Source organism: Ammospiza nelsoni, chromosome 1 (genome assembly GCF_027579445.1).
Source record: "Ammospiza nelsoni isolate bAmmNel1 chromosome 1, bAmmNel1.pri, whole genome shotgun sequence".
Taxonomy (NCBI): domain Eukaryota; kingdom Metazoa; phylum Chordata; class Aves; order Passeriformes; family Passerellidae; genus Ammospiza; species Ammospiza nelsoni.
Genome location: NC_080633.1, coordinates 131,913,830 through 131,936,561, shown reverse-complemented (window position 1 = coordinate 131,936,561; position 22,732 = coordinate 131,913,830). Strand labels below are relative to the sequence as shown.

General features: G+C 38.6%; 1 protein-coding gene across 1 annotated transcript in view; it reads left to right on the top strand.

Annotated features, from left to right (window-relative positions):
- CPQ (carboxypeptidase Q) overlaps window positions 1–22,732 on the top strand; it is a 127,558-nt gene that overhangs the window by 66,829 nt on the left and 37,997 nt on the right. The window contains exons 5-6 of the mRNA XM_059479498.1: window positions 7,032–7,143; window positions 21,277–21,368. Coding sequence (XP_059335481.1) covers window positions 7,032–7,143; window positions 21,277–21,368 — 204 coding nt within the window. The remainder of the gene's footprint in view (window positions 1–7,031; window positions 7,144–21,276; window positions 21,369–22,732) is intronic.

Here is a 22,732-nt window from a genome sequence, read left to right as displayed (position 1 = left end):
AAAATCCACTAAATGTGATGATGTTCCTGATTTACATGTAGGGCATGATTTAATCTAATTGCAGTTTAACTGGGGGCAGTTAGTGTTTTCTTAAAGGCAAGTACAAACACACACAAATCTTTGTAGCCCAAAACAAATATTTGGGGAATGGCCAGAGTAGACTGTCATAAAGAGTTTTAACCAAGTAATTTTTTTTACAACTGAATATCTCTGATACACCTCCATGCTTGAATTTAGCTGTTGAAGTTGATAAAATTACAGTAGAGTAGGCTTGTGTTTAAGCATTACTGGACAAAGTATTTTTCTTCTTGTAGCAATGCCCCACACATCTTAAAATACAGGAGAGTTTATATTAAAATATATGCATTATGTGTATATCTTACCTTGCATGTTAGTTTAGCTCTGATCCCATGCCATATGTACTATGTTACAATACTCGGTACTCTGTGTTGCTGATGGGCACTCAGCTTTGTCATCCTGTCTTCCTCAAAGGTTGAAATGCTGAGCTTGAATAATGATAGTGTATACAAAACACAGTGTCCCAGCAAGAACTGTTTAAATGTTATCTTTGTAATGCAGTGCTTGAGAAATTTTGGTCAAGTATTTATCCTGCTCTTGGAAGAGCTGGGTTGGATTCCAGAATGGAAGATGATGTGTGATGTGTTTGCTGCAGTCAGTGTGTGCTACAGCACACAGGATTACAAATTCAGATTGTTTAGGTTTCGGAAGGCCTTTGGTGGAAAAGCCAAGGGACTGATATACAGAATCTTGCTGCATGATACAAATTAAATAACTATTATAAATATTTTAAAACTTGAGGGATGTTGGTTTGCATACAGGAATGAAGTTCTGCCTGGACACAAAATATCAAGTAGGAAGAGTTGCATTTGTTTTGCTGTGTGACTTGAAGAGAGAAAGGTTTGAGGTGGAGTAGGAAGAGAATGAGTCAGGGCAAAAAAGGCCCCCATAAGAAGGGGGAAAGGAAATACAGTCTACAGATTAAGAAGTGCTTTAAGGAATGATGCTGTGAATACTGGTGCCAGCTTTGCTATGTGGGTAGGGAGCAGAAATGCTATTGCTTGGTGTTGCCATTTTCCCCGATATATTTGGAAGCTACTACTGTGGATGATACTAATACATCCTAAAATGGCCATGCCATATTTAGTACTTTATATTTGTAAATCTGTGTATATGAAGGCTTTATTTAGTCATAGTTTTGAAAGCAAGTTAAGCATGATGGGCTTAAATTTAGTCCTGCCAGCTGTTTTATATGCCTACTACTTAGGTACATGATATGCTGCCTTTCTTTTTTCCTTTATTCTCATGCTGTTAGCACAGTCCTTATAAACTGAAGCCATCTGGCTGTTCATAGCTGTAATGCTATCCAAATGTGTAAATTACTAAAAATGTATTCCCTTATGCTTAGGAGGCATAAGGGCCTGAATTTGGTGCTGGGTTCCTCTGTCTAGAGAAGCTGGGATTAAGAGTGTTTTAGTCATGGTTTATTTAGTGCCATAAATTTTATTTGGACTAGAGAGAATAGGAAATTGTGAAGTGAGAGAATGTTTGTGAGAATAAAAATGAGTAATGAATATGTGGGGAAAGAGAGAAATTATAGGCAATTTTTAAAATGGATTAAATTTGTGGTGCTAATTCTTATCTGACTTCTGTTTTCCTCTGATTTTGGTCCAAACACAAATCAACTTTATATGCTGCTTATACATTTAAGGTAAGTATTGCAGAAATACCCGTGCACTGGCAGGGGGTTCATGCAAGGAAAATATCCAGTTAAATAATGTAAGACCTTGTTTTGGTACTTAGAATTTCAGATGGACTTACTTGGAAGAAAACTGGAGAAAGTTAACCACAAAAATTTGAATAGAAATGTTTTTAATGGGTTTCCAGGTAATTGTGAACTGGAGGGGAACACTGTAAACCTTTGTTGCCTGAGGAAACAACTAACTTCTAGCATTATTTAACTGAAAATGTACATGAAGAGTTGAAAAGAACCCGAGTTACAGTCTAGAGGACTTCACTGTTTAAGCTTGATATTTTGGCATACAGATACTTGGGGTTTGGATGTGTCGTGACTAAAGCTGCTTGATCTGGTTCTAATATCCTGTTTAGCTCTTGGTCATACCCCATGCAGCACTACTGGCTGGGGATGGAGTGCCTGGACAGGGGCCAGGCAGGAAGGGACCTGGGGGTGCTGATTGACAACAGCTGAACAGGAGCCAGTGTGTGCCCAGGTGGCCAAGGCAGCCAAGGGCATCCTGGCTTGTGTCAGGAATGTGTGGCCAGCAGGACCTGGGAAGTCATTCTTCCCCTGTACTGGGCACTGGTGAGGCCACACCTTGAGTGCTGTGTCCAGTTCTGGGCCCCTCAATTTAGGAAGGATGTTGAGGGGCTGGAGCATGTCCAGAGAAGAGCAGCAAGGCTGGTGAAGGGCCTAGAGAACAAGTCCCATGACAAGTGGCTGTGCGACCTGAGGTTGTTTAGCCTGAAGAAAGGGAGGCTCAAGGGAGACCTTATTCTCTGCAGCTGCCTAAAAGGAGGGTGTAGGCAGGTAAGGTTTTGTCTCTTCTTCCAGGCAACCAGCAACAAGAAGATAGCACAGTCTTAAGCTGCACAAGGGGATATTTAAGTTGGACGTTAGGAAGAATTTCTTCACAGAAGGAGTGATTGGACATTGGAATGGGCTTCTCCAGGGAGGTGGTGGAGTCACTGTCCCTGGAGATGCCTAAGAAAAGACTGGATGTGGCATTTAGTGCCATAGTCTAGTTGACATGGTGGAATTTGGTCATAGGTTGGACTTGAAGATCTCAAAGGTCTTTTCCAAACTTACTGGTTCTGTGATCCTGTGATTCTGTGGTTATGTGATTCTTTGTGTATGTGATGCTTGTATAACTTTGCTGTCCTCTTGCAAGTTAAGGTGCTCCTTATCTTCACTGTCTGCTGAAGGAAGATGTAAAGAAAAGTACTTTTCAGTGTTTTGAATATTGAAAGTTATTGCTATGCTTTTCTAAGTGAAATGTGTTGATGGGCAGATTCATTCAATAAAGATCCTATTCTGTGAACCCAAACCTCCACCCATGAAGTCTTCTTCAACCATGAAGGTCAAAGATGAAGAATCATTACTCTTCCATTACTCTTGCATTACCTGATACACATCTCTCTCAGGGACATGAAATACCTCTGCATGGTGGTTTTCAAAACTTAATACAAATGTTATTTTAGATTAAATGAAGTGATTGAAAATGTTGCTTGTAGTTCTTTCCTAATGTTTCATATTTATGATCTCTAAGGTTGCATAGAAAGAAGTCTTTTCTTTAACTAAAACTAGAATAGACATTTCTTAATATTCTTTTAAATCAAGCACAAGGTAGTTCACCTGCATTTTATGAAGTTTTTGCATGACAAATGCAATTGGCCTGTGTGACTACATATGGGATGGGAGATTATTTTTTAGTGGCATAAACCATCCTGCTTAGAAAAGGATGACATATGCACATGTATGTGAATGTGTGGTTCCTCTTCCTAATTTTCTTGTGTTTAGAATATTAATTTTTTTTCAAAATATTTCAATATGCTTGATTGAAATGCTGCACGTGACCTAAAGACAGACTATAGAAAACATCATGCTGATGCAGAAGGAAATAGACTAAGAAAGATTAATCTTGTCATGTTGCATGCAAGCTTACTCCATATTTATTTTTAGTGAATTTGGCAAATATGTATTGCTGTATTTGTACTGTCCTGTACAGTTACTTGTGGTTTCTCTGCATATTTAAAACAAATACTTATACTTACAGATACCTACAAGCATTGCTTTGCCATGCTTGTGTTTTTCTGGTGTTTCTATAGGGTTGTTTTGTATAAATTATTAATGTCTGTGTAGATTTGGAGCTGAGAATCACATAACAGCTTTGAAAGCAGTGTGGAAAATGCAATAATCATATGTCCTTGATAGCTTTAACTGCCTTTGTTATTAGCCCACCTATACAGAGTATTATAATGCTATTATTTTATTATATTACTTTAAAGAATATAGTGATTTAGACTGAATTTCAGAAATATTTTCATTCATTGGTGAGACACATTCCATCTACCTAAAGACCAAGATAAACACAGTGGGTTTTGTTATTTTATAACTGTGTCTTATTTTAAGAATGTCTATGGCTATCAGCATGATCAGTGAAACTTTCATTTCAGCAGCTGCTACAAAAACATCATAGTTTGAAAAAAACAACTGTTTTGAAGAAACTTTCACATAGAGGTACAATGCTTGTATTTATGTAATTGCTCTTGGCAACAGCTTCAGTAAATTTAAGTTGAAGTTCATCCATAAAATTAACTGACTTTCTCAATCCACTTGAACCTTGATCTGTTTTGGTGTAATGTTCTGGAGTTGGTGAAGAAGCTTTACAATTGGAGTCTGTAACCCCAAATGAGATTACGCCACCTTCTTCTGATTCAGAATTCCCTGCTGTTGCAATATGTGTTGTTCCACAGAAATGAGGAGTAATTTCCACTCAGACACTATTGAGATTGCTCCCAGGGAACAGTGTTAGTGATGTATTCTTTCACTGCTAAAGAAAAGGCATCCTATTGTAAACTTGGTTGTTTCTCAATGAGTTTACAAACTTGTTCTAAATAATTCACTTAATCTTGAAGCTCTGTTTCCCAGGAGACAAAATACTTATTTTCTTAAAACCAATTTTTGCTTTAAGAACAAAGAAACCGCATGGTGGTTTTGAAGCTGTGGAATAGACGTCCTTTATACCACAGACAATTGTGTTTTCACTCAGAGCCTTTTCTGTTCTTTTTAAAAAAAAATAGTATTATTTGTGGATTCCTGATTGAGTGGACTGTATTGAATCTGCATCAGTTGGCTGCAAAGTGTGGTGGTGTTTGAGCTCTCCCCTGCATAGGCAGGTTGCAGTGGGGCTGCACGTTCAGGAATGAACAGAACACAGAGCAGAATTCCTTCATGCATTGGTCTCACTACCAGCAAGTGTGAACATGTGCACAGTCCTCCCTTAGAAGGAAGCAAAAGGAACAGTCACAGTGAGCCTTTCTCTTCTCTGCTCTCATTTCAGGAACATTACCTCCAAAGCTGGTATTGCTTTTCTCAGATGATCTGGTTTCAAGCTATGTTGCTATTAAGTACTTCTACTGCAGGGCAGTGTCCCTGGAAAATGTGCTGTTTGCAATCTTTTGTGTTGGCCCTTTGAAGGTCATGACATTAAATCACAAAATCACAGGAATACCCCTGAGAAATTCTGAGGCTTTTACAGAGGGGCCATCCATCCCGGTTTAAGCACTTTTGAAGGAGGGGATGTTTTGGAATAAAGATTGCAGCATGTCTATTTTCTACCAAGAAAATGACTCTGTGCTGGAAAGCAAACGCGTGTTAAGGCTGGATAACCAGAAAAGGGAGTTGACACATGAGAAGGAAAGAGTAAGCTGTTCTTCAGATTTTGATCAAAAGCTTTTTCTGCTTCTAAGGCATGACTGTTCTGTTTCTGGTAACACACACATTTATAAAGATCTCACACTCTATTTTCTAAATTTAAAGGGGTTTGGTGCATTCTGGTTGGACCCATGGCAGTTCAATGGATATGATTATTACCTTTTCATGACTTTTGTTTAATACTATGGGTATTTCAGTTATGTTACCTGAGTTTGTTCTTGGTTAGATGAAAAAACACTGATGTATGATGAGTACCTGATACCTTTTGTCTTGCCATGATGGTTCATTAATTTTAATAACCAGTGAAAACATACTGAGATTTATCTAACATGAAGAAGAAAATAGAGATTTACATGTTTGGGCTCCAAGTTACTTCCTTGCAATGTTTACTGCATACTTTGCAGCATAGACTCTTGCCCTCCAGGAGTTACAACAGGAAAATGCATTATGTTCTCATTTACAGTGCTAGACTCGTTGTCCAGTGATGAATGGTAGATGCGATAATATGCCAGGAGATCCTCATCCCTTAGGGAGAAGAAGGTGGAAGAAAGAATTAATATTTTTTATATTTTTCTGGATCCCACAACTCTGAGACTTGCTCAACATCAGCTAACCGGAGAGTGGGAAGCATCCCTTTGTGTGTGGCCAGTTCTGAGCAAAACACAGGTGGATGCTCCAGGGTCTCCTTCAGTTTTTCCTTACTGCTGAGTTGTCATAGGTTGAACACATCCTGCTCTTGGTTTTGTGCTGTTGTACCATTTTACCACACTGCCTGCTTGGCTCAGTTTTTGTCCCTCCTTGACCTTTCCATTGTAATCATAGATCCATCAGCCCTTCAGCTCAAGGCCCAGCTGGGGAACTGTCACACTTGTGGTATTTGTCTGATGCTACTTGTCAACCTTTGAAGGGTTCAGATCTGCAAGCAGATGTTTCTGGAGATGCCCATACTACTATTCTCTACTGTAGTCACAAAACCTTCTTTGCAGAAAACCCATCTGGGACTTGCTACCATGTTTTAAAATATCCTCATGACTAATAAACTATAAAATATCTTGTCATTGTTGTAGCACATAGGGGATCTGGTAATAAATTAGAGGTCCTCTGTGACAAGTACCATAGGTATATAATAAAACAAAAACCTCTGGGAATGCTTCAGTCTAAGTTCATATTTTTTCCTTATGCACCCAAAAATAGGATTAATCAAATTTCATGCCTAAGGGCCTAAGCAGATGGACTATGAAAGAAAATTTCACGAGTCAGCAGTGTAGCAGTCCTGCATCACTGGAAAGTATGCACTTTCGTAATGTACGAGATAAAACCTTTCATTTAAACATTTCTCACAGCTTATCTAGTTTTCCTTAGACAGTGGTTTAAAGTAGTAGAAACCCAGATTAATATTCAGCAACTAGAGAACAATGTTTAATTTTATTTGAAATATTTCTTTCCTCCTGTTCTAAATGAAAGTGCCAACTTTGTGACAAGATCATTAAAATACTTAAATGCTAAACAGAATTTTCTGATTCAGTGTTTTCATGTCTTCTCAAAACTACTTTTCCAGGTTGTATTGGTCAGTGGACATTTGGACAGCTGGGACGTTGGGCAGGGAGCTATGGATGATGGTGGTGGAGCATTTATATCATGGGAAGCATTATCACTCATTAAGGATCTGGGTAAATCTTTAATTTTAAAATATTTTTAATGTATTACATTTCCAGAACATTTTGTATGATATCTAAACTGGATTTTCTATTTTATCTATGTCTGTGAGCACAAATATTAGTTTTGTCACTATACTAAAACTAGTGTAAAAAAACTAGTTCAAAACAGACTTTTTAGATTGTTGAGTTGATATCGAGTAACTTTTCCTCCTTCATCAGATGGAATCTCTTTTTCCTCCTTATTCCCTTTATCCATAAATGTAACCCATGGTCAAGAGGAATGCCCAATGTATTCATTAGAAACTAAAATCAGCTGCTGCTCCTGCCTTGGCAGCCTTTAAACAATAAACTATCTTTCCCTGCTTCCCAGTGGAAGGATTTGTGCACTTCAACAGTCTCAGTCTTTCTTGAAGAGCTCTTTGTAGACAAGCTCTGTTATGTGTTTAACTGCTTGCATACTGCAGTCCTGAATATCAGACATCCCTGTGAGTTCCTATTCCTTTATTTTGCATTGTTTGAACCTCTGATCTCTCAAATTCCCATCTTTGGAATGATTGGATTATCAATCTGTAACCAAAACAAAGTGTGCCTGTTAAAATTTTTTGGTCTTTTAAAAGCAAACTAAATAGGATTCTTCCAGAAAGAATCCAAGTGTACTCTTTCTTTCAGTGTTTTTTAATTTATTTGTTTTATGATGCTTGGAAAAATTGCCTGTGTTTCTTCCACTTTCAAGCACAAGAAAATTATTCTGCTGTGCTGGGTATTCTATTCTATTCAAAATAAACTGTTGTGTGTTTCTTAAGGGCAAGTTCATGGTGGCATTGTATAATTTTTATTCACTGGGTTTCCCTTCACGCATGACTGAAATGCATCACTTTCTTCTGTGTAAATATTTGATTTCCTCTGGTAGCAGCCTGTGTGTTTGCTGTGCAACCTGTGGTGAAATGCTGTTCTCTCAGCTGGGAAATGCTGCAGCCTTTGCTGATGGGGACTATTGTGGGCAGCTGTTGTGTTCTGCCCTTCTCTTTGTACCAGTGTTGTGCAGGAACACAAGGCTGGAGAGACCTTCTGGGTCTTCATAGCTGTGGGTAACCAAGGGGCCTTTCACAAACTGGCCTCCATAGTAGATTGGTTAATCCAGATTTAATATCTTATGCATTCAAAATCTGATAAAAACAAAGAAAAAAAAAAAGAACAAAAAGAGGAGAGCAAAATAAAAATATGTGAAGATTGTGTGAGAAACAAATTATTGATTTCTATTTAAAATAAATTCCATAGATTGTGTTTTGAATGAGCATTGTGTTTTGCACTGTGGAGACTTTGTTTGATATTCCTTTGGACGCTGATAAATTTAGTCTCACACTAGTTCACCAAATACATTTGAAATGAAGATAAGACAACTCAGTTGACTCTATGCATGTGTAGAAATTTTTTACTCTGTCCAGGGAGTCTTAAAGCCACGGTGCATTATGTAGCCATAAAACTGTGTCAGCATTTACCAGAGTATAACTGATTTTACAGCTGTGGTGATATGATTCTCAAGCTGAAATGAACATTCTGAAATATGATTGCTAGAATATTAATTTATATTGTGCAGTAAGAAATAACACCAGTACTTCTGCCATGGTCCTTTGGGTTAATGAAAGCAAAATACTATTGCACTATTAAAGCAGGATCTTCAATGATGGTCTAATTGCATTTCATCATGATATCACTGTGACTCATGGACATGGCTTATGGACAAGACACAAATTATGCCTGTTAATTTGGATTCTGAAAATTTCATTTAATGCACTTCCATACTTTCAACATAGCCTCCTCCCAAAACCATTTAATAGCTATTGGCTTAAGACCAAATACATGAAATTAATTGAAAAATCATTAAAATTATGGTTCAAGATGGTAAGATTTTATTTTAAGCAATACAGTTTGTTTTCTTGCCTCAAGTAAATTTTTTAATAGTTCTTGCTTTTATTTCTAAGTAAATCAGTTACTTAATGTATTGATCTTTATACTTCCTCATATTTCCTGAATCTTCAGTGTTAGTTTTTTGGGTTTTTTTTTAATTGAGGTGACAATTTTTGTGCTATATTGGTATATTTCTTTCTTTTAGTTTTGTTTTACTTTTGGGTTTTCTAGCTTTTCAGACACCATAATAGTTACACGCTCCCTACAAGGACATGTGCCAGTCCAGAACAATCTGAAGTAGTTTTACATAGCCATCAAAACTTCAAATATTTGGTAGCATTTTTTTTTTTCCATTTCCATTTTGGCTTCACATGAATATTGTTTCTTTTTGAGGGAAAGGCAACTACATCAAAGTCAGAGCGAACTGAAACTGTTTTGCATTATATTAGCAGAGAGTGGAATGAAAGTATTTTATTGATGTAAAATCCCATGTATACATTTCAGAAGAGTAGTACCTTAAAAGCATAGGGCCAATTGTGATCTGCTGTAGTTTTTGAACACTGTTTAAAGTTATAACCATTCAGTTAGCTCTGGAAAGTAGAAGAGCTAACAAGTGGAAAGTTTTAGTCTGTCTGAATACTTAGCTTCTAACAGCTGTAATATCTCTCTGCTCAACTTCCACAGTGGGACGATGGTAAGGGGGTACCTGCTGGTGGTGCCATTGCCTCTCATGCATCTTCAGGGAGGAAGCGCAGGCAGCAAATTCAGAGCAAATTTCAACTTCTAGATGGCTACATTTCAACAAGGTGAATCTTGCTATGTTTTCTGTGCAGCTGCAATTTCGCTCTCAAAGCATCCCCTTCAATAGTGTATAGTTAAACTTCAGTACCAGCTTGCGCACCTGTTGGTGCCATGCTGGTTGTAGACATCTCCTGACCAGAGTAAAAAGAAGCATTTTCCCTAGTGCATCCATATCAAGTTCTTTGTATCAACTAAACTCTCATGGCTGCTTGCTTTGCTGATAGCTAATCTCAGAAAAATTCACTAAGTAATGGTCATACTGACTATTGGTGTTCAAAGGGGTCTTTTCTCACCAATTATAATGAAGCGTAATGAAGCAAAAAGGAAAGAAAAGTATGAATTAAATTCTTGAAGCTTGCATATGCCACTGATAGGCAAGATCTGTGGCAAGCTGCTTCATGGCTGATGTGCTTAAAAAAGGAAGAACTGGAAATGTTTCCACAGAAGCTGTTTATGTGAAGAAATGTGAACATTTCAGTTGGTTATTACTCCTTAGTCCTTTCAGTGGGAATAAAGATGTTTTTAGAGTCACTGAGGCAGTTTGTGAACTGGTCTGAACTGGTAAACTCCCTGTCTTTCAGGGAAGCCAAGGCTGTTGTGATTAGCTGAGGATTTCTGATGGTTAAGAAATTACTCTTCTACACTTGCAGGCAGAGTGTCCATGGCAGTAAACTTATGCAACCTGCAGTTTGTCTTCTGCAATGTCTGACAGCATCTGCCCTGCCCAGTCCTCTGCAGGCTTTAATATTTTGATCTATTTTAACTAATTTTGATGGAGGCATAAAAATATTTAGAAAAGGAAGTTTTTATGTACTCTTCAAATAGGTGACTGAGGAGAGATGGGCAAGTGCATTTAGGTCCCATCTGAGGAGAGGCACTTTTATTCTTTTCTTAGAGATGGCAAACACCTGGTTACCAGAACACATGTAGCATTGTGGTAATCACCAGTCTCTCTCCTTTTAATCTGTCTGCAAACTCTGTGTGATAGATTGCAAATATCTCCGTGGCAGTATTGAGAGCGTTATTTGGGGTAATTAAGAGATGATGGGAAGACACTGGAGGTGTTTTAGAGAAGAAAGGCTAGCAGGTTCCCATCATTAAGCTGAGGGAATCCATGGGGTGTTGGATGAGCTGTAATGTAGTGTGATGCAGGCCTTTGGAAGCTGTAGGAGACACAGCACTCAAGCAAATTGCAGTTTTCTAGTTTTACAGAACACCAGCTGTGCAGCTAATTACAGCCTAGAAATCTCAAATCCAACTTGTTTTCAGGTTCCATTTATAATTCTAAACTTTTGTTAGTTTGTTAGTTTATGTACAAGGAAGAGCATCTCTGGAGCTGGCCAATGCCATTTGCCTCAGCGTTTTCATGTTGGCCCAGTTAGTGCTCTGGTGTTGTTTGAAACACAGCTTCTCATGTCCCTCTCACACACAAGGAGAGATAAAAGGTGAGATAAAAGACTAAATAAGCAGCTACACATAGAACATCACCATAAAAATCACACAAAATTTATTTTGCTGCCATATTTTTTTGTTGGTTGGACAGTTTGCAGGACTTGATCCTCCTTTGGATATTGGTTGTCAGTTTCTGTGGAGGAAATATTTGTCCTCCTTTCCCACCATTTCAAGCCTGCAGCTCTTCTTGCTCGGGAGTCACTTCTGCACTGGGTATTTGAGCGGGCAGCAGCTCGTATGTGTCCTGTGGATCCAGAGCTTTAGTCAGTACTGCCTCTTTGCTCCTAATCCAGCTGTGCTCCCATACTGCTTGGCTGAGGGGCATTTCCCAGCTGAGGCTGCAGGTGTTCTGCCCTCCTCCAGCCCTGCCAAAGCCACCTCACACTCTAGTGCTGGAAATGTGGGCTTTTCATCCCTAAAGGGAGCTTGAAGGAACTGAATAATAACAATAATAGAGAAAGATCTTCAGGATGTGGTTGTATGGCAGTGTCAGATTTCCAAACATAGAACTTTAAGTCTTCTAACAGCAGTAGGGAGCATACTGGTGTTAGAAATCCAGTTGATTTTGGTAGATGAATTTCAGTGCTTTCTTCTGAAAAACTTCAGAAATTATAATTGTTATGTCTTTTTTTTTAATTAAACATCTGGAATCAATTTTTTTTCCTGTTGAGAATAGAAACTGATGGGGAATGTAACTTGACACTACAGTCTAGTCTGTTTTCAGAGACCCATCTCTGCTAGCACAGGAGGAATCAAACAGTCAACAGGTTCTTTGTTCACATCCCAGGTTTCTTTCAGCAACATTTACCCACAAGCTCTCTTTCCTTGTTCAAGAAAGAGAGCTTTTCTCTACCTTTTCCTGGCTGTGTTTGGGTCTCTCTTGCTTCATTGCTAGCTAACTCTTGGTGCCCTGCCAAGCCCAGAGGTGCATACCCATCCATGAGCTACTGCTCAATCTGGGGACATCTTCAGAAGGCAATGGCTGAGCTGCGAATTTGTCAAATGACAAACTTTTCCTCTTTCTCTTCAATTGCTTGAACTGCAGCCAGTGTAAGGAGTTGCCAGTGAATGCTATCTGAACCCCTGCTTCCAACTGAAGTGGTCAGTGCAGACTCCAGGAAAGGCTGCACTCCAAAGACCACCACAGTGGTGGGTTGGGATGCAGAGTGAACAGTTCCCTGCGCGTGCTGTTGTGTTGTGCACTGAGCTCATGTTCAGTCATGTCTGCCTACTGCCTCAGACCAGGAAATCTGTGCTTGGACTGTGCCTCAAAGTGCTTCTGAGAGTCCTGTTCTTCCATGTAAGAAAACACTTGCTATGGGGAGCTGCCAGAGCCAGTGAATAGCAGCAGTCAAGTAGATGAACAGGGAACATTTTCCTCTTTCACAGCCAGGGTAGGATGATGATGGAGCTAGATAGCTGCTAGAGTAGCTTGATGAAGGAAGAATGATTGTTGACAAAATCTAATCCCAGTCATCACACCTTTTACACAGCTTTCCTGCATTCCTAGACGATGATGAAACATGAAAAAGGGAGAAATGTATGGTGATAGATGATAGGGGCCATTTCTCTTCTTTGTCTATTTGCCAGCATTAAGCTAACTGAGGCTTCATAAATCAGCTTTCCTGTAGATGTAGACACGGATCTGGCATGCCCAAATTAGTGCTTTATAGAAAAAAGACACAGAAAACTACAGAAATGTTTTTAAAACAATGCATGTAAGAATTTTAAGGTACTAATTGAGTTATTAATACTAATAAGGAGTTGATTAGACAGTTTTTCCCCCTTAAAACTTATTTAAAATTGAAATTGTAACTCTCATCTGAATTATACCCATGACTAATGTAACTGGAAAACCATTAGACAGATTTTTGTACAGTTCACTGTAGTCTTTGTATGAAGCTACATTTCTCCAGTCCAAATTCACTGGCTAATATATGAGGACTAAAGATATGTTTTATTAAAAACATGATCACCAGAGTAATTCCTTTTCTGCTAGCTTAATTGAAGTCAAATAAATGCAATTTTAACATGCTTGCAAAATATTTTGTTAAACATTTTTCTGAATTTCTTGTAGTGGTGTAATTTGCAGTCTAGGAGACATGTTGTGAAACATAATTAAATGACTACTTTTACAGTTTCTAAAGGACTACTTTTACAGTTTCTGGGGTTTTTTCTTTAATCAAATATGCCTGATATTAACTTCTTGTTCTTACATTCTTTTCACTTTCCCAAGGCTGAGTGTTTTGTTCTGGCCTTCACATTTTCAATTATATTAAATCTTCTTGGTATGAAATATCTGCATATGCTGTTACACTACAAATACATTTATTCCTTCATTTTAACATTTGATTGAGTGCATATTTAGCAAGTACTTAAATCTTCAATTTTCATACTGTGTTGACATAACAGAAGGGTGACTACAAACATAAAAGGTTGCTAATCTGATGGTAAATTTAGATATACAGCCCTCCATAGCAATTTTGCTCTTTGTCTTGTGGACTGCTGCTTCTCTGCAAGATTTAATTTACCCAGAAAATTAAAGAAAAAATTGTAGCTTTGATTATCTGTAAAAATCTTTTAAAACCTGACAATGCTAGCTGTTGTGTGTTATTGGTTTTGTTATTCACGTCTCTAACATGGTTGATGTGGTGAAGTGCTGAAATCCTTCCCAAATGAAATAAGGGGCTTCTTGTCCTTACTGTCATTTTTTTTAAGGTATAAATTTTCAATATGGAGACAAAAGTGTGCCTCTTTCATTTTCTGACTCATCAGCTCTCAGAATAGCCTAACAGATTTGTTTTCTATTCCAAAGAGCAGGACAGCAGAGGCAGAATTCAGACCCACCTCTCATTATGATCAAACCATGCCTGATATTTGTAATCCCATAGAGTGTGGGAGTGGGCCCCACATTGCATTTTCTGCTCCCCAGTTTTGTGGGATCACATATACCCTTAAGGAAGAATGTGTTCCTGAAGAGGAATAAAGTGTATTTTAAATCTGGACAGTGTCTTATTCCTTTTGTGGGGCTCGGAGAACACGTTTACAGGACCAGAGCAAGGCATGGGGTGGAGGAGTTCTCTGCTGACTCTGCACTTGGCTTTTTTACACAGGAAAGTTTCTGTTTCCTTTTCTTCTCCTTTTTTTCTTTTTCCCCTCTTTTTTTTTTTTTTTTTTTTTTTGGTACACATGATTTGTAGTGGCTCCATGGCACTACACGAAACAGTTCTTAGTTTAAAACCCCATGTGCAGACAAGCACATTTGGCAGTACTTCTCATCTGAAGTGCCCCTCAGCTGTGCTGACAGGTGGCAGGAAGGTGTCCACAGAGAAACCCTCTCTCTGGCATTGTTGTTGCCTGACTTGCAGCCCATAAGCACCAGGCTCTGGGCTTGGCTTCCCTCTTCTCTCCCTCACCCCCCCAAAGGGCTTAATCCATGTTATTTTTAGTTACTAGACTTGCAAATCATTCACAGATTTCCCCTCCAGTCTTGGATACCCAGCTCCTTCCTTGACATTTCCTCTTGGATATTGCATTGCTTTTTAAAAATAAATCTACCTAAAACATCTCCCATTTCCCTTCTCCACTCTTCTGTAAATCTGCCTCTCTGCCATAAGATCATCAGCCTCCCTAAAAACAGAAAAAGAAAATTGCTTGTGTAATCTCAGTGTCTTGCTGCACTGCTGTTAAGGCTGATGGTGCTCTGCAAATCCAGTCTTTCCCTAGGCTGGCTCACCTTGGGCGCTGCCTTGCCCCTGTGCTGCCCTCTTTGAAAGGCCTGTCCAAACAGCTGCTCACAGTCTGTGCTAGTGGCAGTCATGTCCTCTCAAGCCCCAAAACATGTTTCTGAGCAAGCTGACAGCCCCAGGCGAGGCTGAGCTGCAGCATCCGGCTTGGCTCATCACTCTGCTTTGATTTCCCCTCCCCAGCCACAGACCTGACCATTTTCTGTCTTCCTGCAATGGTTCATCTCTTCTGCTCCAGACCTCATCTCTCCTTACTCCAGAGTTTTGACACTCAGAGGTTTTTTTGTTTCCCAGTACTATTTTTTGCAGTGCTTTGTCCTCAGTGCCACAAAAAGAAGCTATCAACAGACAAAAATCAAGGAGATTGCACTGCATTAGACTGGTTTAAGAAGAAAAGAAAGACAGTTTCCAAAGCTGAAAGCTGTTTCCCATGTCTAATTTGAGCCTCACTAGGGAATTAGAAATATGTTATAATCAAGGTTTAAGTAGCACTAAAAGGGTTTTTTTTGAGCTGTTCTTTGCCTTGTTTTTGTAAGCTTTTAACTTTGAAGCTCTACGAAGAACTTGAGGGTTCTGATTGGTGAGAGGGTGGACATGACCTGGCAATGTGCACTTATAGCCTAGAAAGCCAAATATGTCCTGGGCTGCATCCAAAACAACATGGCCAGCAGGGTGAGAGAGGGAATTCTGCCTCTCTGGTCTCCCCTTGTGAGACCCCACCTGTGCTGCATCCAGCTCTGAGGATCCCAGGATAAGAAGGATGTGGACCTGCTGGGGTGAGTGCAGAGGAGGGCCTTGAAGATGATTACAAGGACCTCTCCTGTGAGGAAAGGCTGAGGGAATTGCAATTGCTCATCCTGGAGAAGAGAAGGCTTAGGGATGACTTTATTGTGGCCTTCCAGTACCTGAAGGAAGCGCACAAGAAAGATGAGGAGAGCCTATTTAGAAGAGCATGTAGTCACAGGGCATGGCGCAATGGTTTCAAACTTCGAGAAGAGGTTTAGATTAGATGCTTGGGAGGAATCCAAATTCCTTGGGTGAGATGGTGAGGGTGGTGAGGCACTGGCACAGGTTGCACAGAGAGGTTGCAAATGCTCTGTCTATGCAAGTGTTTAAGGCCAGGCTGGATGGAGGTCTGAGCAACCTGGCCTAGTGAAATGTCGCTGCTCATGGCAGGGACATTAGAACTAAATGATCTCTAATGTCCCTTCCAACCCAAACTACTCTATGATTCTGTGATTTTCTCTGTGAAATTATTATTTGTCACTCAATTAAAAAAACAATTTCTTCTTAAATAAATGAATACACAGGCACTTTTCTGCTCAAGTACTGAGATCAGTTGTTTAAACCATAGAGAGCTGTGTTTCTAATAAGAGTGAAAGCCAAAGTACTTTTCTGGTTTAGAATGGAAATTTCTTCTAGGTCTTCAGAGGAAAAAGTCTGGACATCTTCAATTAACTGTGTTATTACTATCATGCTATTGATTACAGTTTATTTCTGTATGTATATTATTTGAAATTTGGCAGGGAAACAGGTTGCTAGCAGTAAGAGCTTTTTCTCTTCCTTGCCCATACCACAGGATACATAAATCAGGTATTAGCAGACTGTACCACTGTTTTTGATGATGAGTTCTTATCTTTAGCAAAATGTGGAGTACTGGTTTTATTTTTATTTTATGCTGTGGCAGAAATGGAAATTCCAGGTATTTTATGAGAAGTGCATGCATGATAGAAATATCCTGTCTAATGACACCCAGTAAATCCCCTATGTCTAATCAGCTCCAAACTTGAAAAAGGTAGGGAGTGTAATAAGAATTTAAAAAATGTCAGCAACATCATTGTGTATCTTGATATTTTTTGTATAAATACTTATAAATATTTTTGTATAAATACCTTTTAAAGTAATTAAAAACCACAAGGTGACAATACAGAAAAGGCCACAGCCCATGTATGTTCAGCACAGCAGAGGACAATGCTTAAGGATGATATATCTGTATATACCTCCCTAGTAGCTTCTAAAGCAAGTACATTAGTGACTTAGGGAGTAAGAGAACACAGAGAATAGTTTGGGTTGATAAACATTATTAAAGGTCATTTAGTCCAACACCCCTATAATGAACAGGAACTGCTTCAATTTGATCAGGTTGCTCAGAGCCCTGTTGCATCTGACCTGGAATTTCTCCAGGGATGGGGCATCTACAATCTCTCTGGGCAACCTGTGACCGTGTTTCACTGCCCTCACTGTAAAAAGCATTTCCTTAGATCTAATCTGAATCTACTCTCCTTTAGTTTAAAACCTTTGCTCCTTGTTCTTATTGTCACGGGCCCTGCTAAAAAGTCTGTCCCCATTTCTTGTTGATTCCTTTCAGTTACTGGAAGGCTCCTCTAAGGTCTCCCTGGAGCTTTCTCTAGCCTCAGCCTTTCCTCATAGGAGAGAAGTTCATCTTTGTGACCCTCCCCTGGACCCACTTACCCATGTCCATGTCTTCCCTGTGCTGAGGACTTCAGGGCTGGATGCAGCACTCCAGGTGGGGTCTCCCCAGGGGAAGTAGAGGGCAGAATCACCTCCCTTGATTGGCAGTGCAATTTATTCTACTTTATGCTCAGATCAAGGCTTTTCTAGGCCATTTATGCAGGGTCTTAGGAATGCATTACTTCCTTGTTTTGCTTTGCCTCTGTGTACAGCTTTTGCTTTCCTTATTAAATTGTCTTTATCTCAACACATGACTTTTTTAGCTTTTATCCCGCTGATTTTCTCCCTTATCCCATTGGTGAGGGAGTGAGCAAGCAGCTGTGAGGGGCTTGGCTGCCAGCTGAGGTTAAACCTTGACACCTCCTAATCTACTCACATCCATTTGCAGTTTGCTTGTATGCCTCATATAAGCTGAACAGCTATTTGATTTGCTTGTATGTGATCCCATGACTTGATTTGCAGGGAAAATATCTGTTTTTACAAAGGTGGAATGCTTTTTATGGTTTTGTAAACTGGTCAGCGTTAAAATGACATTGAAGAAGCCTGTTAGCAATCTACACACTGTCTTAGAAAATATTTTATCTTTGTGATCCTCCCTATCGGTAAGGATTTATGGTTATAAAGTAGGAAAATAGTTACTGAAGGAAATTTTGTGTTTATAGTACTGATCTCTATTTTGATTTTAGAAAGATGATTCAAGTTTTCCTTCCTGACTTGTAGGCTATATTGAGAATGAAGTGGGTTTATTTTTTTCCTTTACATGTGACAGGCCATTATGATTTGTCTCTACATGTACAAAATGTTACATTTCAATTTTGCTATGTGGGAATGTCTCAATTCTGTCAAGCATGAGCAAGACATGTAGGACGTAAAATTCAGGTCTTGCTGCTGTTCTCTATGAATGTGGGCAATTTATGATGATTTAAAAGAAACAGAATATAGAATCAATAAGCCCTACACACTGGTATGACAGAAGTGTTTGTGGTACCCAAGGAGAAGGAAAGGATAGCAGCCACTCCAGCACAGAGGGAGTGTAATAGAGCAGGTGTCCTGCTGTGCTTGCTGCAGATGTATCCTTAGTCATAGATTGACCATATCAGTGTTTTTATTTCATTTGTGATTCCACATGCCCATAGTATCTTTTATGTTTGAGATAAACCCTAATAATATAGAGGCTGATCACCAAAATGTTATTTTGTGGTAAACTATGATTTTATTTCAGTTAAGGGCAAGGTAGAAGGGAGAAAAAAAGATAACACATTTTTCTAAAGCACTGTGGAGATTTGGAAATTCATTTGTAGGTTTTTTCTTCTGATAGCCTCTTTAATAGTATGTAATAAGTAATTTATTCAGATAGCAAGGAAAGAGGCACAATTTTATTTGTATAACAGTTTTCCTTCATTTAAAATTGCCTACTCACCCCTCAAATGTGTTGCACCCATCATAAAACAGTTTCCTAGCCCAATTGCTATTTTATCCTGTCTTTTCAATATATATTTGGGCTGCAATCTGAAAGACTTCTGATTTTGTGAAGATGATACCTTGCTGGGAACCAGTGGTTTTTAAGAAGCAAACCAAAATAGTTAAACTTACTTTGAAAAACTTCTGTAAATTGAATACAGAACTTCATTTTTTTTTCTAATAAAAACATGCATTGAGAATATTCTCAGCAATTTTACTTCTGGATACTGGATTTATTTGCTGCTCTTTGGTCAGATTAGCTCTGTTTTTAACAGCAGGTAGATAAATAGTTATCACTTTCAGATTAAGATAATGAGGAAATTAAATTTTCCCCTGTAGACTTTGTTTGTATTTAAAATAACTGCCTCCATAGCTCATATATTTTTATTTTTTTGCCATGTCCCAGACCGGAGAGACCAAAGCTCAGCAGGGCTTTTTTATTTCCCCAGCTTCAATGGACAGATGCAATGATGGGCTGGGGATGGGGTGGGGGGGAGCCATAAGAATCTCTAATGTCTTTTCCACAAGTGAGCTGAGATCATCTCCAGCCCCTGGAGAGGAGGAGCTGAGGTTACAGCCCATCTGAGCCAACCATGAGGATGCCCTGATCACTGGCCCTCACTGGCTAAGGGCAGCAGTGGCAGACTAAAGCAGCTTGATTTTTGCCTGGGAGGAGCCAGGAGATGCTGCTTCCCTGTCTTGAGCATTTCCTACCAAATCTACACTCACAGGCTTGGTATGGTGGGCTGGAGATTGGACTTTACTTTGCCTTTTTGTGATATGACAAATAAACTTCCTTTTTCCACTTAAACTGCAGTGCTGCTGGAACCATACTACAGCACTGGCCTCTGTGTTTTATACCAGCACTTCTTTTTCACAGCCACCTCTTCTAACCAAGCTGCTGACATATTTGGGGTTATTTTGGGCTTAAATCTTTCTGACTTCAAATTGGGAGCTATTTTATTATCTCAAGTTTGCCTCATAACCCATCTGACTAATTTGAAAAGCAAAGGAGTCTAATCCTTTACTATTGTGATTTAGGAGAGCAGGGAATCTACTGGGAGGTGTGCAGAAGGTTGTCTTTAAAGTAATGAAGTTTGACAGCCTTTCTGTTTACAGTCAGCAGATCAACATTCAGAAAATACACCTTTAAACTTGTTTGCACTTCTTTATGAAATATTGGAAAATCCAAGCTCTTTTGTTCAGATTTGGGGTATTCCTACTATATTCTGCCTTCAGTTTGGAGAATTGCTATCATGTAGTTTTGAGAAGAAATGCGTGGATCGTATTCATTGTGTCAAAAGAAAAAAATTAATGGAGGTCAAGTCTATTGGCAGTCTTCATCCATTTCAGTTAGGAAATGAAATAAGTTTTGACAGTGATACTGATATTATTTCTCTTCAGCACAATAGTGTGTGTGTGGTACTTTATCACTTGTGATAATCTCATGTTTTTTCTTTATTTTTTTTCTCTAACATAATTAGCATTCCACTGCACAGAGAACAATGTTTTCTTTATCTGTTTGCTCTTCCATGCTCTCAAGTTTCTCTCAATGTATTAATTTATGAATAGAAACAACCAAATAAATAGAGGGAAGCAACTTCTATCTGATCAGTTCTACCATGGCAAAAATGGCTTCAAAATATATCTGAGAACTTATCTTTCTGATCGGGCTACCATAGCAAAATAGAAAATGGCTTCATGTTTGCCTTCTTTTAGAAAGTCGTGCATACATTTAGCAGCTGACTCTTTCAGATTCCAAAGTACAGATTACTGCTTTTCATTTCTCTGATTGATAAAAAGCAAAATGATATTACATAGCCCCTCAGTTCTTGAAATTGATAAACATTTCTCATAAAAATCCAGCAGCTCATTTTCAATTAATTGTAATAAATGAACCATGACAAAGCAATGGTAGTTTTCATGAAAATTTGATTTGGATCTGCTACGAGTGGATATGTATTACTTATTGCAGACCACCCCAATGACAGCAGCACATGTTTTAGAAATCTATCAAGGTAGTTACTCTCTGGTGTGGTTTTCAGACAGTTTCAGTATGTCCCTGAAATGTGCTTCTCTTGTGCTACTACAACTGGCAGCAGTACCTCAACTGCTCACTTCTTCCTCATGTGAACTCTCTCCCCACACCCCTGTCTTTCATAGAAAAACCCATACTTGGTACAGGTGGTGTTTGGTTTGTGGAAATACAGGCTTTTTATCCAATGAAGGCTGGAGACCAATGCAAAAAATGCTCAAAATATATCTGTCTTTAATACTAAAAACAATATTAAAACCTGTGTTTTAGGACTTCGTCCAAAAAGGACACTGCGCTTGGTGCTGTGGACAGGAGAAGAGCAAGGAGGAGTCGGTGCTGGGCAATACTATCAGTTACACAAGGTAAATATGTCTTTTCACCATTTTCTTGACAGTGCTTTTCTCCCCAGTCTTATGACTTGACTACTATTTTTGTCAAGATGTTCAGCTTAATATCTCACTAAAACCAGTGATCCCAGTTCTGCCTGAAAGTATATTTTCTGGTTTTAATCATAAATATAAACTTAATTTCACATTTAACAGTAAGCCCTGCAACCACACATGTGCATGTTCCACTTGACCTAAGATACTTTGTCAGAAAAGTGTTCTGAAACAGATATTTCATTATGATATCTGCCATAGCTTTCAAACATAGCTAACCTTCTGAGAATGAATGATGAATGGTCCCCATATGTTTGCAATATAAATAAATTTTGTTTGCCTTATGTATTTCTGCTTCATTGCATTTTCCCATAACATTTACAATGTAAAACATAAAATAATATGAAGAAAAGTATTTTCTACCTCTTCTTGGTAACGCATAGTCTATAATGTACTTACCAATTGTAAGTTTTGTGGGATCTGGAAATCCTAAAAGGTTGATTTCTGGTGATGCAAAGAACACACAAGCTCTATGACTTACGGCTATAAGGATAAAAATATAACATTTATCTCTCCTGCCAACAGCTGCCATTTCAAAATACATAATGAGATAAAGGGCAGTTGCCAAAACTATTTTGGAGATGAGTCTTTGGAATATGTATGTGTTTGGGTGTTTTTTCCACAGAAAAACTATGCTTGAATGATTATACCTGTGTAATAGCATATACAGAATAGTTTATACCTGTATAACTATTCTAAAGTGATCTTTTATTCTTCTCCCTAATTAAGTAGTATAACCCTCAACAATGGCTAATAAATCCAAGGCAGAGGCAAGGTGAATGCGAATGTGCCTAGGAAGCTACCTGTTCTACAACAGCATGAAAGCAGACTTGCAAGCAATTCTTAAGAGCATTTTTTAATGCTAAGCAACCTATCAGAACAAATAAATGAAAACCTCCTTTTGAATCAAATTCACTGTGATGAACCAAATTAGGTCAACTTGCATCTGGAATAGAGTTATCAGAGATAGGTTTAGAGCAGTTAGAGTTTTCTGACTAATTGATGAACAATCAAATATTTCCCACTAACTAGTTTCATATTGCCAAGAAGTATATTTAACTACCCATGTATAATGTTGTACCTCCTTGTATCTCCAAATTACAGGGATAACTCAGCTTTGTTATTTATTTTGGAAGAGGCACCCAAGAGCTTGCTTTTTTAGCTTCAAGGAGGTGACAGGTTGCAGTTTAGTATGTTAAGGATTCTGGATTTACCACTGGTACTCTGATATTCAGCTGGATTAGAAATATTCTGGAATAAGTAGCACATGAAAGAGATACTTCTTA